Source organism: Dipodomys ordii, unplaced genomic scaffold, assembly GCF_000151885.1.
Source record: "Dipodomys ordii isolate 6190 unplaced genomic scaffold, Dord_2.0 Scaffold1, whole genome shotgun sequence".
NCBI lineage: Eukaryota > Metazoa > Chordata > Mammalia > Rodentia > Heteromyidae > Dipodomys > Dipodomys ordii.
The window spans coordinates 45165392-45181170 of NW_012267217.1; the positions used below are offsets into that span (position 1 = coordinate 45165392).

General features: G+C 38.3%; 1 protein-coding gene across 4 annotated transcripts in view; it reads left to right on the forward strand.

Annotated features, from left to right (window-relative positions):
• The window catches only part of Unc80 (unc-80 homolog (C. elegans)), a 183303-nt gene that overhangs the window by 63074 nt on the left and 104450 nt on the right, over window positions 1–15779 (forward strand). For all 4 annotated transcript variants that reach the window (XM_013010848.1, XM_013010840.1, XM_013010826.1 and 1 more), the window contains exons 23-25: window positions 2060–2272; window positions 9502–9637; window positions 13361–13494. In XM_013010848.1, coding sequence (XP_012866302.1) covers window positions 2060–2272; window positions 9502–9637; window positions 13361–13494 — 483 coding nt within the window. The remainder of the gene's footprint in view (window positions 1–2059; window positions 2273–9501; window positions 9638–13360; window positions 13495–15779) is intronic.

Genomic DNA, 15779 nt, shown 5'->3' on the forward strand with positions numbered 1-15779 from the left:
TGTAAAAAGAGTTAGCCAACTCTCCTGAATCATACAAGTGAGATTTTCTTTTCAGATGAAGAGGGAATCAAAAGGTTCTATATGTCATGAAAACAGCATTAGGAAGACTACAAGTAATTGATATAATTGGATTATAACATACTTAAGATGCAACTAGGAAGGGAAATGAACCAAATCACAAAGGCTGAGTATCTTTACTCGTGATAGGATTGAGGTAATAGAACCTATCATAGAATTTGAGAATCAGGAATCAATTTAATTATATGCCTGTGACTTTTTAAAAACACTACATAAGATGGATGTCCTATATTTAAATAATGTCTAACCACATTTTATAAATCATCTTTTACAAACATTTATAAAATTATAAAAATGTAGATACTGAAGAGCAGCTAATATATATGTGAACACAAAGAACATCATGGTGGTCTTATCGATTTCCCTTCTCACTACGTGTTAGTGGAAAAATTGTACCTCAATTTTTTAAATCTTAAAATAAGGATATTGTGTCTAAGTCACAGTCGTTACTATTACTTACAAAAGTTAACTGACACAATTCTTTCTATCTGCTAATCCCTATTTTAGCATCATGGATGAAAGCACTGTTCAGAAGTATAATTACTTGAAATGATTAATATGGTTTCAATTTGAAAAACACTGTTACTGAGAAATCTATGGCTATCAAAGAATCCCCAGGTGATGGCTAATGTTGTGGTTTTAAAAAAATGGCACAAATCAAACATATATCTTAATGCTTTATGTATATTTTCTTATGGCTTATTAACTTTTTCATGGGAAATTTCCTCTTTTCTTTCCTTCCTTTCTTCTGTCCTACCTTCTTTCCTTGTTTTCTTCCTTTCTTTCCTTCCTTATGCTTCATCCTCCTTATTTTTAGCTTTTAGAAAGTTGAATAAAATGTGTCGTTTTTATTACCTTCTAAGTATCAATGAAAAGTTGTACTTTTTTTCTTTTCAGCCACATTTTGACAAGCTGTAGACATATTTTATTTTCTTGAGGAAATATTGCGTTTCTTGTTTATCAAAATGAGTAGAAGGAAATTTTTCCTCTTGGAATTACATGAATGGTCATAGATAATACACAATTGTGGGCCTAGCAGCTCAACACAATAAAATAAGACTAGTTCCAGAAATGGAATATTTGATTACTTCATTTTAAATTTTAGGTTCAAAAATCCTTTATATTGGCCAGGTGCCAGTGGCTCACATCTATAATTTTAACTATTCAGGAAGCTGAAATCTGGCGATACTTGTTCAAAGTTAACCCTGGGCAGAAAAATCTTCTCTTTAATAAACCAACTCAAAGGCTCAAGGAGTAAAGCTCCAACTTTGATTTAAAACAAAAATCTAAGCAAGAAGTAGAGCCCTTTGGGAAGGGGTAGGTTTAAGGGAGTGAGAATGTTGAAGAACATGACACTGATCAAGATGCATTGTATTCATAAACTGCTTTGTTAAATGACACCTCCCTTGTTCCAGTACTGAAATATAATAAAAAAATTTAAAGTAAGGCCTGGGGTTCAAGCCCCAGTACGGTGCATACACACAAAAATAACCTGCATATTTAAAAACTTACAAGAAGGCTCCTTTGTATTCACATTCAAGTTTTTTTTTTGTTGTTTTTTTTTTTGGTTGGTTGTGGGGCTTGAACTCTGGGCCTGGGCGCTGTCCCTCAGCTCTTCAGCTCAAGGCTAGCGCTCTACCACTTGAGCTACAGCGCCACTTCCTGTGTTCACATTCAAATCCTACTTGCTTTAAAATATACAAAACAGAAGAATGTAATGGCTTGAAACTCCTAAGAAGACTCTCAGAAACCTTAGTTACCAACTTCTGGTGTCTTGTTATTCCATATCCAAATTTGACTTGATGATTTCATTTTCCACATTTCCCACTACTGTGCTGACACCACCCTGAGAAACATGGCCCAGCTAAAACAAACCATGGAGGCTAAATAGAACTGAAAAATGGCACAGTAATGCCCTCCTAGGCCAATTTAAACATCCATTTTCTGAATCCTCTGTTTTTTCCTTATGAATCTTACCCAGGAAGCTCCTGTGGTGGCCAGAGCAGCCTTGTTCCTGGAGTGTGCCCGTTTTGTTCACCGCTGTAACCGTGGCAACTGGCCAGAGTGGATGAAAGGGCATCATGTGAACATTACCAAGAAAGGCCTTTCCCGAGGACGCTCTCCCATCGTAGGCAATAAGCGGAACCAGAAGCTGCAGTGGAATGCTGCCAAGCTCTTCTACCAGTGGGGAGACGTGAGCATTTGACCTTCTCCTATGACCCCTAGAGCATTTGAGTGCCGCAGATTAGTTGTTTGTTTGTTTTTGTCTTGAATATAATTTATTAGCTATCTGCTTTGTACATGACAGTGACCTTTACTGCTTTAAGGGAATACACTTTATTTACTCTTCCCGATAAATCTATGAAGTGAGATATTACTACCACCACCTTACTATTAATAAAAATGGAAGCTTTATACTAGCCAAGTCACTTGCCAGAATTTATGTATCTAGAAAATAGGGGTCACCAACATCCCATCCCTCCCATGTTGGATTTCAACGCCTTGCTTGTTATTGCTATATTCAAGAATCAGCTTTTTGAAAATCATTGTTATAATGGTTAAATTTTTATATCTTGGTTTTGTTTTTTTTTAATTCTCCAAGAAAATAAATTTTTCTAGAAAATTTCTCTCCTAAATTTGCTTTGTGAATACCTGAAATCTTAGAAGCATACATCATAGTAGACAAAGCATAGGATTAAGAGAAGAAATGTAATTTGAGGATGATGTAGACAGTGGGAAGGGTGTGTGTCCCTACTCACATTCTTCAAAGATGGTATCTTGTAAGTAATCCATAAAGCATGTGTTTACATGATGATTAGGACTCTGTAATAAGATGCTACAGATGGAAACGTGATGATTATGGGGAAGGTACACAGAGAGTTGGGTTTGTTCATTTAATTCTATTCAGGTGTGCAGGAATATCTCACCAAACCTTGCCCCATCCCAGGGCTTGTTAATCTCAACTGTTACAACCTGGTCTTTTCTCTGATCCCAAGATACTCAATAAGCTAAGTTTTCCTACTAAACATACTTGGAAAACTCAGTCTATCACCTTCTACTTCTATTATTCTTATTACTAAAATAGTGAATGATGTTTTCTAATATCATGGATGCCATTGGACCATCATGCTAACACCAGAGATGAATTTTTCTCAGAGAGAGTAGATTTTTCTATTCCTAAAGTTCAGGCAATCGGATGGAAAATTTAGATCACCAAATGTCAGAGAGCCAGGGAAGGTTGTTTTTATCTCCAGCTCCCTTCATTTTCTACCCAAAATGACTCAGCCCTCTCCTAGCAAAAAGCTGTCCAATTTTCTGCAAAAGACTAAATCGTTTAGAATATATCCTCTCTTGGGAAAATTGGAGACGGTAACTGTTTTTCAATTCTTGTAAGGCTAATGGTGTTTTGACTCCTTATTATTTCTCAGGCAGAAAAGGTAATTAGTTATAAATAACTAGTATTTTAACTTCTTTATTTGAAGAGGTTTCCCTAGGAAGATCCTTCTTTCCCTTAGCACTAACATTAAAGAGCATGTAGGAGTTTATAAATTATGAACATATTTGATAGATATGCATAATTTCTCACTCTGGGGAAGGTTCCTTCTAAGCAAGAAGCAACTATAGGTTCCATTTGTAGTATTCAATAATAAAATGGAATCAATTACATGATAAATTTGGGTGTTTCATCATGTCTACAAAGGCATTCTGCCCCTTTATAGTTTTCAGTGTAAATGTGATAGATGAGGCTGGGTGTGGTTGCCCACTCCACTTAATCGCAACATCCAGAAGGCTGAAGCAGGAGGATTGAGAGTACCAGAGCAATCTGAGCTACACAACAAGTCCCTGTCTCGAACACAATCAGTCAATCAATGCATGCATGCATACATACATACATACATATGACAGATAGGGTGTCTAAAGCTTGAACTGATCTGTTATTCAACCTACTAGGCAAAGGAGAGATAAATCACTGGTGTCCCTTTTTTTTGAAGGCCTGCTACCTGGGATGGCTGTAAACACAGCAACTCAATGCTAACAAAAATAACAGATTAGCCTCTGATAGAATAAATCACCTTTAATGTCAACAATTTGTAGAATACCATTTAAAACCCATCATTTGATTATCTCTTTATTATAGTTATACTATTCTTCCAATTTTATTGTTTCCTCCTATTAACTTTACAATATGACAAATATGATGGGTTTATTTCCACCTTATTGAAGTTGAAGTCCAGTGGCAAGATTCTATTGAACAATTGTAAATCCGTCCTTCACACAGCCCTTCCAGGCAGCCTTTTCCCGCAAAAGTTCACAATCAAGTGAGCCTGAGTGCAGCCCAATCTACTGGCATTCAAAGCATTCTCTCTCTCTCTCTCCCTCTCTCCGTCTCTGTCTGTCTGTCTGTCTGTCTGTCTGTCTGTCTGTCTGTCTCTCTCTCTCTCTCTCTCTCTCTCTCCCTCCCTCCCTTTTTTTTTTTATATTTGTCTTGGGTGCTGTCCCTGAGTATTTTTTCCACAAGGCTAGCAATCTACCACGTGAGCCACAGATCACTTTGGCCCTTTTAGTAAATAATTGGAGATAAGAATGTCAGAGTTTCCTGCCTGGGCTGGCTTCAGTGATCCTCATATCTCAGCCTCCTGAATAGCTAGATAGCTAGGATTACAGGCATGAGTCATCAGGGCCCAGCTCCTATTCTCCTTTCACTCCTCCAAAAGATAAATGTCAGAACTCTAGTGAAACTTGAGGCCTTTTAAGATAAGCAATGAAATTTGGGGTCAGTAAGATAGGTAATTAGACGAGGTATCAGGTTTTATTTTCCCTTTACGATAGTTTTATTTTCTATTAAACATGATATTAACAAACTCTGGTACAGTACTATTTTCAGTCCTTTACTGGTAAGATGGCTTACTTTATCTCTTCCTTTTCATTTTCTTTAGTCTGACTAATTTTGATTGCCTGAAGTACTGTGAGTTTGAGGACAATCGTGAGTTTTTACATAAAGCTGGACAACTTCCATGACACTTTCAGTATCTACCTAATTCAAGGAGTGTTTTTTATGGCTCAGTTTCTCTGAAATGGCACGCCCAATTGCCAGTCCCATGGGACTCTGAAGAAGGGGAAACCATTAGTTAAGTGCCGAACTTCACAGGGTTCAGATGTGTGAGGAAGGTTTTGACCAGGGGAATGTCTGAACAAATGATTTCAAGATAAATAGGTTTGGACTTCACGGATGTGATCCTGCTGACTGCCTTGCTAGTTCATTTCTATTAGAATTGTGTGCAGGAGTCTCCTGGGTCCTGTCCTCTGTCTGCTTCACTGACCGGCTGTCTCCTTCCTCTATAAATGTAGACATTCTCTGAGATCATTTCTAATTTCCTCCTGTATAATTCCCCCAGGGTTTCATGATCCCTGTATTTTGCTGTTTCCAGTAGCATAGACTTCTCTATACATACCACTTTTCCGAACCCAGGCTTGCATTGTTAATTGCATTTTGGAAACATTCACTTAAAGATACCCTGAAACTCAATCTCTTCTCAAATGAGCATTCTACCTACAACTCTCCCTGACCCTTCTATTCTGATTAATGGTACTGCCATCATATGACCTGGCAGATGTTAAGCATATTCTGGACCTCCTTTCCCAACTGATTCTGCCTCTCCCATATCATAGAGTCCCATATGGTCAGAACTTTGTGACTTCTCACATGGATGATTCTTTTCCAACTTGTTCTTGTCCTTGTAGCCTGTCATTGTCTAATCTATCCTGAGCACTGCCAGTAAGATGATCTTATTTGTGGCATAGCCCTTCTGAAATAGAATGTCTCTTAGCCTTCAGAATTGCCCTCTCCAATTCCTTTTCCAAACTGTTAGTAGGGTGATTAGGCTAAAACGTAGATCAGAATGAGTTTCTTACCAGCTTAACGTGCAGCAGTGGCCCTCCTTTTCCAAACCCAAATTGTACCAGGTGCCGGTGGCTCACACCTATGAACCTAGCTAGTCAGGAGCCTGAGATCTGAGGATCGTGGTCCAAAGCCAGCCTGGGCAGAGACATCTGTGAGACCCTTATCTCCAATAAACTATTCAGAAAAAAAAAAAAAACAGAAATGGTGCTGTGGCTTCAGTGGTACAGTACTAGTCTTGAGCACAAAGAGACTCAGGCCCTGAGTTCAAGCCCCAGGACTGGCAAATAATTAATTAGTTAATTAATTAATTAATTTTTAAAACCAAATTGCTTTTGTCTGATGTCACTGTCCACTCTCCAACCATTGCTGAGACCATTACAAGATTATGGATGACGAGTCAACTGAGCTTATGAACCTAAAGAATATTTACCTTGAGTCTTTGTTCTTACAATGTGTTTGATAATAGTAGTTTATAATACTAATTTTTCTTAAAGAAAATTAGGCTTGTCCTTGTCTTCTTGGCAGCTAGTGCAATGTTCCTCAAATGAGTGATCTTCTCCATTCTGGCCTACCTTCCTGCCCTTTCTGCACATTATTTTCTCTTACACTAAGTGGCCCATTTGTCTCTGAACATGTGATATTCCTCAAATGTAAATCTTTTAGGACCCTCCAGGGGAGTATCTGCTATCCTTACTCTCCATTAGCATAATTCCTCCAAGTCTGTAGCTATAAGACTTCCCATGATTCTTTGAACCAAATTTAGTCTAGTTTTTAAATTAGCCAAGGGATATAGTCTCTTAATGTGTTGTTTCAATAAGTTATTACTTCACCAATAGACTATAATCTCAGTGAGGGAATGGGCATAAGACATAGTTAGGTACCATGTGTTTGAATCTGTTTACAGTCTTCAGGAAGTCCCTCAGCCTTGATATGTGCCAAACTGTGATCCCTTTTAAGTGGACTTAATCATCTATAATGGTGCCCTACCAAACTGCAGCAACTTATTTAGTTCTGTGTTTGAAATAACTCACAAAGTAGCTAACTTTATAAATATTTGATGAGTGACAGGCAAAAGGAACAATGCTCCCCAAGGCACTTTTCCTACCCTGTATGAGACACGGAGCCCTAGATTCTTGTTATTTTCTTATTATTTTGTCCATCCTGGGGGTTGAACTTGAGACCTGGGCACTGTCCCCAAGTTCTTTTGCTCAAGGCTAACACTCTACCACTTAAAGCTTAGCTCCACTTCGAGCTTTTGTGGTTAATCAGAGATCAGAGTCTCTGAGACTTCTTCTTGGGCAGGCTTTGAATTTTGATCCTCAAATGTCAACCTCCTGAGCAGCTAGGATTACTGGTGTGAGCAACCAGTGCTCTGCTAAACTATTATTTCAACATTTAGTGCTATCTCAGGCAAGTTCATTATCTGAGAACCCTTTAAGTTTTGTAAAACTGTAAATTTTAGACTGCTTAGCTACAGTATCCCAGAAGGATCAATACAGAAAGCTCCAGACTGTACTTACATGTCTTGCCTGCAGCACAGGACCTGTAGTAGTGGTGGTAATGATTTTGGTTTGTTTATTTAAAGTTTCTCAGGTTAGCAGCTAAACTCTTACCATCCTATGATATCTTTTTATAATATTTCTTCATAGATGATTTTTTGCCTCTTGATTTGTATCTCTCAGATAATTCCAGAGTTTAAGCAGATTTGTTCTCACATTTCTAAAAAATTCAGATGCCTTTTTTCCTAAGAGTTGTGGATGTATTTTGAATTTTCAGTAGTGGCTACCTGTTTGTTTTTAATATGGGGCTCATTTCTCTCTCGTCTTTTATATTTTTTATTACCACCAATTAGCTGTCCATCTATGCCTAGAATGTACCTTGATCAAACTGACCCCTTTGATCACTCTCCCTTTTAACCCCCCCCACCAAACCATTTTAAACAAGCCTCATAGTTTTATTTTCACACATGTACATAAATTCTTTTGAATGTGTTCACCTACTTTTACCCACTCCCACTAGTAACACCAGATGCAACTGTTTTGCATTTTTGTCATTCATTTTCTTATTGTATGCTAATTGCTCAAAGGTATTTCACATGGTATTTCACAAGTGGAATATACAGAATTTTAATGAGAATGATCCCTTGTTACTTTCCCCATCCATGCTACTCCTCCTCCATTAACCGGCAACTTTCAGTGAGTTTCATTTTACTATTTTTTGCGGGGGGGTCTGGTCGTGGGGCCTGAACTCTGGGTCTGGGCACTGTCCCTCAGCTCTTCAGCTCAAGGCTAGCACTCTACCACTTGAGCCACAGCGCCACTTCCGGCGTTTTTCTTTTTGCTTATGTGGTGCTGGGGAATCGAACCCAGGGCCTCATGCATGCAAGGCAAGCACTCTACAACTGAGCCGCCTTCCCAGCCCCAATCATTTTACTATTTTAATTCACAGATGTAATACATTTCAGTATTATTCACCCTCAAACATTCTTTCCCATCCTAAACAGTACCATAATTACAAACATGTTGTGTAGAGATGTATTTTTACATTTATACATACATATATCTAATCCTTCCATGCTTAGAATTCAATAACTTTTCTAAATATTCAACAAATATGACATAGAAAGAGAAAGGAAAATTAATTGGAATCTGTTGTTACTAAACACAGAGAATCCAACTGTCAAACACAAGTTCAATGCTCAGTTTAGCTTTTTTCAGACTCTCTTAGGCCCATGTCTCTCCCATTGTTGCATATGCCGAGTAGAGGAGATCTAAAAGGAGCTAGATAGAGTTAGGGGTTTGTTTTGTTTTTGTGGTTTCTGCTTGTGGAAAATTCCTTTTGGTAAATCACAGAATAGTACACAATGACTCAGAAGAACAGGCAGCAAAGGTATCAATTTTATGAGTAGCATTGAAAAGCCGATCTTGACAATGTATTGAGTTATTAAAAGTCATATTTCTAATGTGGAGTTAGATATTCTACCTAAAGAAAAGTGAAATGAACTATAAAAATTATTTCATAGAATATCCTGACAAGGGGAACACGTTCTATAAAAGCCCAATAATTACTGCGAACATAATGGTAGATATAAATTCTTGGCAACTTCTAAACTTATTAGCATGACACTGCCATTCTCACAAAATAGCATATTCAGACCCACTCTGAAGCACCGCGATAAAATCCTTCCACTAAAAATAACTAAACTCCTTTATAAGAGACCTGTACAATAAATGACCTTTCAATAACCGGATATACGTTCAGAAAAACTGTCTTTGGAGAACACAAAGGTGTCATTCCAGTTTGCACAGTGTTTAGACTTAATGATCCAGGAGATAGCATGCGTGTTTTCTCCCTCTGGGTTTCTATACTGTTACACATCTTTGTCACAACACCAGAATATACAGAAGAAGCCTAGGTTGAAAAGTAATCTTTTTTTAGTTGGTTATACATGAAGGCTACAAGTGCTTGTTTTAGAGTGTAACCTCTTTGGTACTATTTCATTCTTTTCCTTCCCATGTTAGGCAATTGGCGTCCGACTGAATGAGCTGTGCCATGGGGAAACTGAGAGCCCCGCTAACCTGCTGGGCCTCATTTATGATGAGGAGACTAAACGGAGGCTGCGAAAGGAGGATGAGGAGGAAGACTTTTTAGATGACAGTAAGGAGACTCCCTTTACTACAAGAGCCCCTGCTTGTAAGAATCTCTGCTTTAGGAGCACTTAATGCTTCTCTTTCTTCTCATACTTTTGCCACCTTCCCATGTCTTCCCCCACCACTTCCCCATCTCCCTATACACACCACCCCTCCCCACCCCTTCTCCCTGCACATGGATGTAAAACATACGCCTAGAGCCACACCAAGAGAAGGTAAAAATCAAGAAAAGAAAGTAGACAGGGCAAAATGCTTCAGGCAGTGTGGACAATCCATTTAGTTTAGCCTCTGACTTGAGCTAGAATACATAGCGTCAGAGTAGGTTTTCTCAGAAAGTCTCTGGAAAAGCAGCTGTGAAAACCCATCATCTTAAAAAGAGGTTTTTCTCAAGCTTTGTTATTTTGCTCTTGGAAGGAGAAAGACAAAAGGCCAGAAAAAAATGAATTAGACAGGAAATGCTTTTAAATGACTAGCATATTGAAATATTTAGTTGAAGCATAGTATAATGTTTACTATGTAATTAAAATAGTTACATCTCAGAGGAGCAGAGACAAGGGACTCCTGTCATATCCCACATCAACACCATTTGTACATGTGTGTGCTCAGTACCACATAACATTGTGTATGTGTGTACCGCTGCCTCTTAGGGAAGATACAAGTAACAGAATTCGTGCCTTTCTACCTTTTCTCCTTCTCTGGCTGTGTAAAATTTAGACTCAGTGTTTGTATTTCAAGGGTAATTTTAGCTGATACAAAATCTACTGTACAGTCATGAAAGAGAAGAGGATGTCTAGAGTATACCACTGAGCAGAACTAACTCATCATCAAAGAGAACTCTCCTGGTCTTCCTTCCTACTTCCACACCAAGGATTTGACAAAATAATTTCCCACTATTGTTCTCCTTATCAAATCAGAGCAACTCTTCTTGAGTCTTACATAAAATATAACATTGAGCTGGGCATCAGGGGTTCACACAATGTCATCCTAGCTACTCAGAGAGCTGAGAGCTGAGGTTCAAAGCCAGCATAGGCAGCAAAATCAGTGAAACACTCTCTTTTCAACATTTTTTAAATTTTTAAATTTTAATTATGTATTTATTTTTATCATAAAGGTAGTATACAGAGAGGCTGCAGTTACGTAAGTCAGTTAATGAGTATATTTCTTTTTGAATAGTGTTACCTCTTCCTTTGTTTTCTCCCAGGTTTTCTTTCTCTGGGCCCCACCCCCCACAAATTGTATAGTTCATTTTCAACACAGTGTCTAGTGAGTATCACTGCTCAATTAGTGCACCATTTATTATCCCCACTTAACCAGCAGAGCAAAGCCAAAAGTGGAGGTGTGGCTCAAGTGACAGAGTGCCAACCTTGAGCAAACAAAGCTCAGAGACAGTGCCCAAGCCCTGAGTTCAAGCCCCCGTACCAACACAAGCACAAAAATAAGTAAATAAACACATTCATATCATTATTTAACCAAATGATGAAAGATGACCCTGAGAATAGTTTAGTCTGTCTGAGAATGTCTTCCCAGAGGAAGACTCTGCAGAAATCCCAAACTTAGTGAAATTTTACCATAAGACACCTACAGCCAGAAGGTAGCTCCAGAGTACCCCAGCTCTCCCTGAGGTGCTTCGTACGGAAGGGGCAGAAACAACTTTGAGGGGGTGTAGCTTCACCCACCACACTAAACTCACTCTGCCCTGGACCACAAAAGTAACATTTACCTGTCTGTTGCAGATGTGAGATTTTTGTTGGGGACTTAGAGAACTCTATCCTTGTGTTAAGTAACAAGCTATTCGAGATGATAAAACCTGGATGAAAACCAAACTCAGCTGTGTACAGGACAGATAACAAGAGTCTGGATGATAATCTCAGGAATAAAATGACAGATCCAGAAGGTTCAATTAGCTATGAAAAGATTGTGCACATCTATGCAACCTTTAAAAGCCATATAGCCTGCATTGAATATAAGATTGATGTATGTGATTTAGTTCCAAGCCATCACATAGCTCATCTAGCATTTAAAGCTAAAGCAATATGATGCGAGAAAATTTCAGTTTGGAAATTATAGCAGCTTATCTCTTCCAATCTTAATGAGTGGCAACTTTTCTGGAGAGAAAGAAATGGTTTAGGGGAGGATCTAAGGTCCACCCTGGGAAGGCGGAGCAGACTCTCCTCTTGGTTAAGTCTCTGCATCACCTAGGTAACTGACACACCTGGAAGCAGGCACCTCCCCCATCCCTGAGGTCACACCTGCATTGGATGTGGCCACACCTACTTCCCCTGCCCTGGCCTTGATAAGCCCCGGCCCCGTGTGGCTCAACCCTTTTTGTCCTTGCTGTAAGAGCTTCCAACCTGACCAGAAATAGCCTTCAGCTCAAAAATAAACCTTTCCCCGTGCTGTTCTCTCTTTCCTCAGCTGCCAATTTAATTTACTTAACAGAAACAACAGTCTAGATTATTTTCAGAAGATCACAGTTTCTGTCCATAATGATGGAAATCATTGAAGTATGCCATACTCTAGTCAATGACCGCTTAGCACCTAGGGTAATACATTTTAAAGATGTTTACAGTAACATTGGTATATAATGATATTATAATTGCTTAATGACATACCGTACAAAATAGAAAGCTATTTTTCTTACATTTATTAGAAGCAGACATGACATGACTTTGGTCTTCTCTTCTTTTTTATGGTTGTTTACTTATTTACTTCTTTATATCTTTTCTGAACAATACATTATTGGCACATTTCTACTTGCTTTGTGATGACATATATCTGAGAAGGAATTCTAAGAAGCTTTAAAGTCTTTTTGGTATTACCTTGACCGTTACTTGTCTTCAGAGCAGACGCCACTAGTTGCCTTATAATGGATGCAATATTTTAGAAATTCTAAGATCAGTGTCCTTCAGTTCGAGAATATTTGCATACTTGTAGTATAGCAGTATATTTCTATGATGGAGCAGCTTGTTTTCCTCTGGTCTCTTTTGCACAAACACAAGTAGATGTGAACTGAAACAATTTCACTGTCCTTAAAACACAAAGTGCAGCCAGGCACTGGTGTCTCATGCTTGTAATCCTAGCTACTCAGGAGGCTGAGATTTAAGGATCATGGTCCAAAGCCAGCCCAGGCAGGAAAAGTCTGGGAGATTCTTACCTTCAATAAACCACTCAGAAAACCTGAAGTGTTGCTGTGGCTCAAGGCTCAAGTGGTAGAGTGCTAGCCTTGAGTTGAAGAGCTGAGGGACAGCGCCTAGGCCCAGAGTTCAAGCTCCAGGACCAAAATAAATAACTAGATAGATAGATAGATAGATAGATAGATAGATAGATAGATAGATAGATAGATAGATTTCAATGCCCCCTTAAAGTGAATTGAAAGGATCGTTACAGTTCCATTATGGTTTATTGAATGCAAGACTACTTTAACTTTCATTGAAAGTTTTTCTAGTTTAGTTGGAGCTGCAGTTTGAGTCTGCATTTTGGTATTTTAAGGAGAATAACTCAGTTCTGTTTATGTGATATTTCAATGCTGAAGCTCTTATACAATTGCCAAGTAGAGAGAGAGGTACACGGCAATGCACGGGTTGTACAGAAGGGGTAGATACATCGAACTTGTGTAGGCAATGTTCTCATATTCCGTTTGATTTTGCATGTATGTAGCTAGGTCCATCAAACTGTGACTCTCTCTTTGTTACTAGCTTGTCTTCTGATGAAAGAACTCTTCATTCCTCAGGTACTGTGAACCCCTCTAAATGTGGCTGCCCCTTTGCCTTGAAGATGGCAGCATGCCAGCTTCTCCTGGAGATTACCACCTTCCTGAGAGAAACCTTTTCTTGCCTTCCCAGACCTCGCACTGAGCCTCTGGTGGTAAGTGAAGGCATCCATGCAGGCCAGATATGTGCCTAGGTTTCCAGAACTTACCACTTCCTTAAATGCCCAATGGTCAAATGCATCACATTTAAAAATTTAACCAAGGAATTTTCATGTATAAAATGGAATTCTCTTTTCTCTATTAAAATAATAACTTCAAAATCAATAGAGTTAGCACCTTCGGGTACATATCACGGGTTACTGGTTATGATTAGTTATGCTAGAGATATCTAAGAGCCTTTAAGTTCCCCTATGTTGCAAACCCTCAAGAATCTATAGGCCAGTGGTTTTCAGAAACCACCAGTAGATTTTTATTTTTACTGTTTATAAGTTCATCCAGAAATGTGAGTCTCATGAGTCTTATCCCAACTTGGGGGATAAGAGACTTAGACTTCCAAACTTAGTGTTCTTCGTGTTTTTTCTTACGGCTTATGGATAGGTAAAAAACAGGATCACACAGATAAATACATACAAACACTCACACATATGCACCTATAAATATACATTTCTATACCAGGTACCATCTGTTTAGCTGTGAATGTAAATAATACACAAGGACCAGTTGTCTTCAGAGCATATGACAACAGGAAACATTATTGGGTGGATTTTCCTTAGCTTATAGGTCCCCAATGGGAATGTTTTATCAAAGGTAGCACCCAGCTGGAGCTGATGAACCAGAAAAGATGCCTCTGTTACAAAAGGTCTGTATCATTCTTCCAAAAAGGTTATTACACTAGCCATCTTTGTACTTCTACGTAAGCCTATTTTACATTCTGTCACTTCTCCAGCCTTCTAAATGGGCCTTGGTTTTAAACAGGCAGCATTTCAATCCTTGGGTGTGTCCAGGGGTGGATAACAGAATCAGTGTTCTGGATTTACAGAGCAGGGCCTCTGCCTTTGATTTTCCAATGTTCTGGAAAGTTCATTTCCCTACACCCTAACTTAAAGTAGATATTTTCAAATCAGAATTTTTATGAGTAAAATGCATGTTTTTAATAGAAACACACCCACATTTAGACTGTGAAACTGGACTGTTTGGATATTCAGAAAGGAAATTCTCTACTGCCCTTATGTGACTTTACATTTATCACTTTGGCCTTTAAGCTTCTGAATTGTCATTTCCGTGATCATATTTAGCCTCATCTATAAAGTCAAATCAAAGCCCCTTGACAAGTATACTCACTTAAATATGACAAAATGATCTCTTTCTTCTGTCAGTGTTAAAAGTGTATCTTTACCAATCTAATTTTTTTCTCAAAATTTTTTCTCAAAATTTGGAGAACTAAACTTAAGAACAATAAATCATTTTAAAATAGATAATGTTGCTTGTAAACTGTCTACTGAAAATGATTCTCAACTGAGTAAAATTAATAGTTAATGAACCAGAAAAATAGAATTAAATAATCAAATGCATAGACGAGCCCATAATAATCTTTATGCCAATTATTGGAGCTTGAACTCAAGGCCTAGGCACTGTCCCTGAGCTTTTTCACTCAAAGATGATGCTCTACCATTCGACACAGCTCCATTTCCAGCTTTTTTGCCAGTTAATTAGAGATAAGAGTTTCATAGACTTTTCTGTCGGGGCTGGCTTCAAACCTTGACCCCCAGATCTCAGTTTTCCAAGTAGCTAGTATTATAGGCATATGGTATGGGTTCTCTGCACCATTAAAATAATTTTTGAAGACAGTAAAGAGATTTCTGTATGTCCAAATTCACCCATTAGGGAAAACAGCATATTGGGTGTCTTAGTGCAAGATTATTCTAGAGGCTGTATTAACTGTGTCCCTAAATTTAATAAATCAGGTTATAAATGCACAGTGCTAAATTCTAAACATTCTCAAAGTTAAAAATCAGAACCAAAACACAATTCATGTATACTAAGTTCATACTTGGTATGAACAAGCAAGGATGATTAGCAGCAAGGTATGATGGCTGCAGGGGTGGAATTAGAAGTGGAGGAGAACTGTGACAATTATACTATTAATAGGAAAATTGAAGCTGACTACTTCCTGAAACAAAAATCTGAGTAGCCATGACAAAGTAGCAGCTTGCCATGACTGGCCAAAGAGAAAGTGGAAAACTCCTGGAAAGAGGGTATATTTGAATGCAGCTTTCAAAGATTAAGTGGAATTTTGGCAATCTTAGAAGAAATTGGAGGAGATAACTACTTTTAAGAATCAGAATTATTGTAATATCTCCCCAATTCCTATGGGATCATTACCAAAATAGAAAATATATTAGGATTTTTTTTGCCAAAGGGATTCAATTCAGAGGAGTTT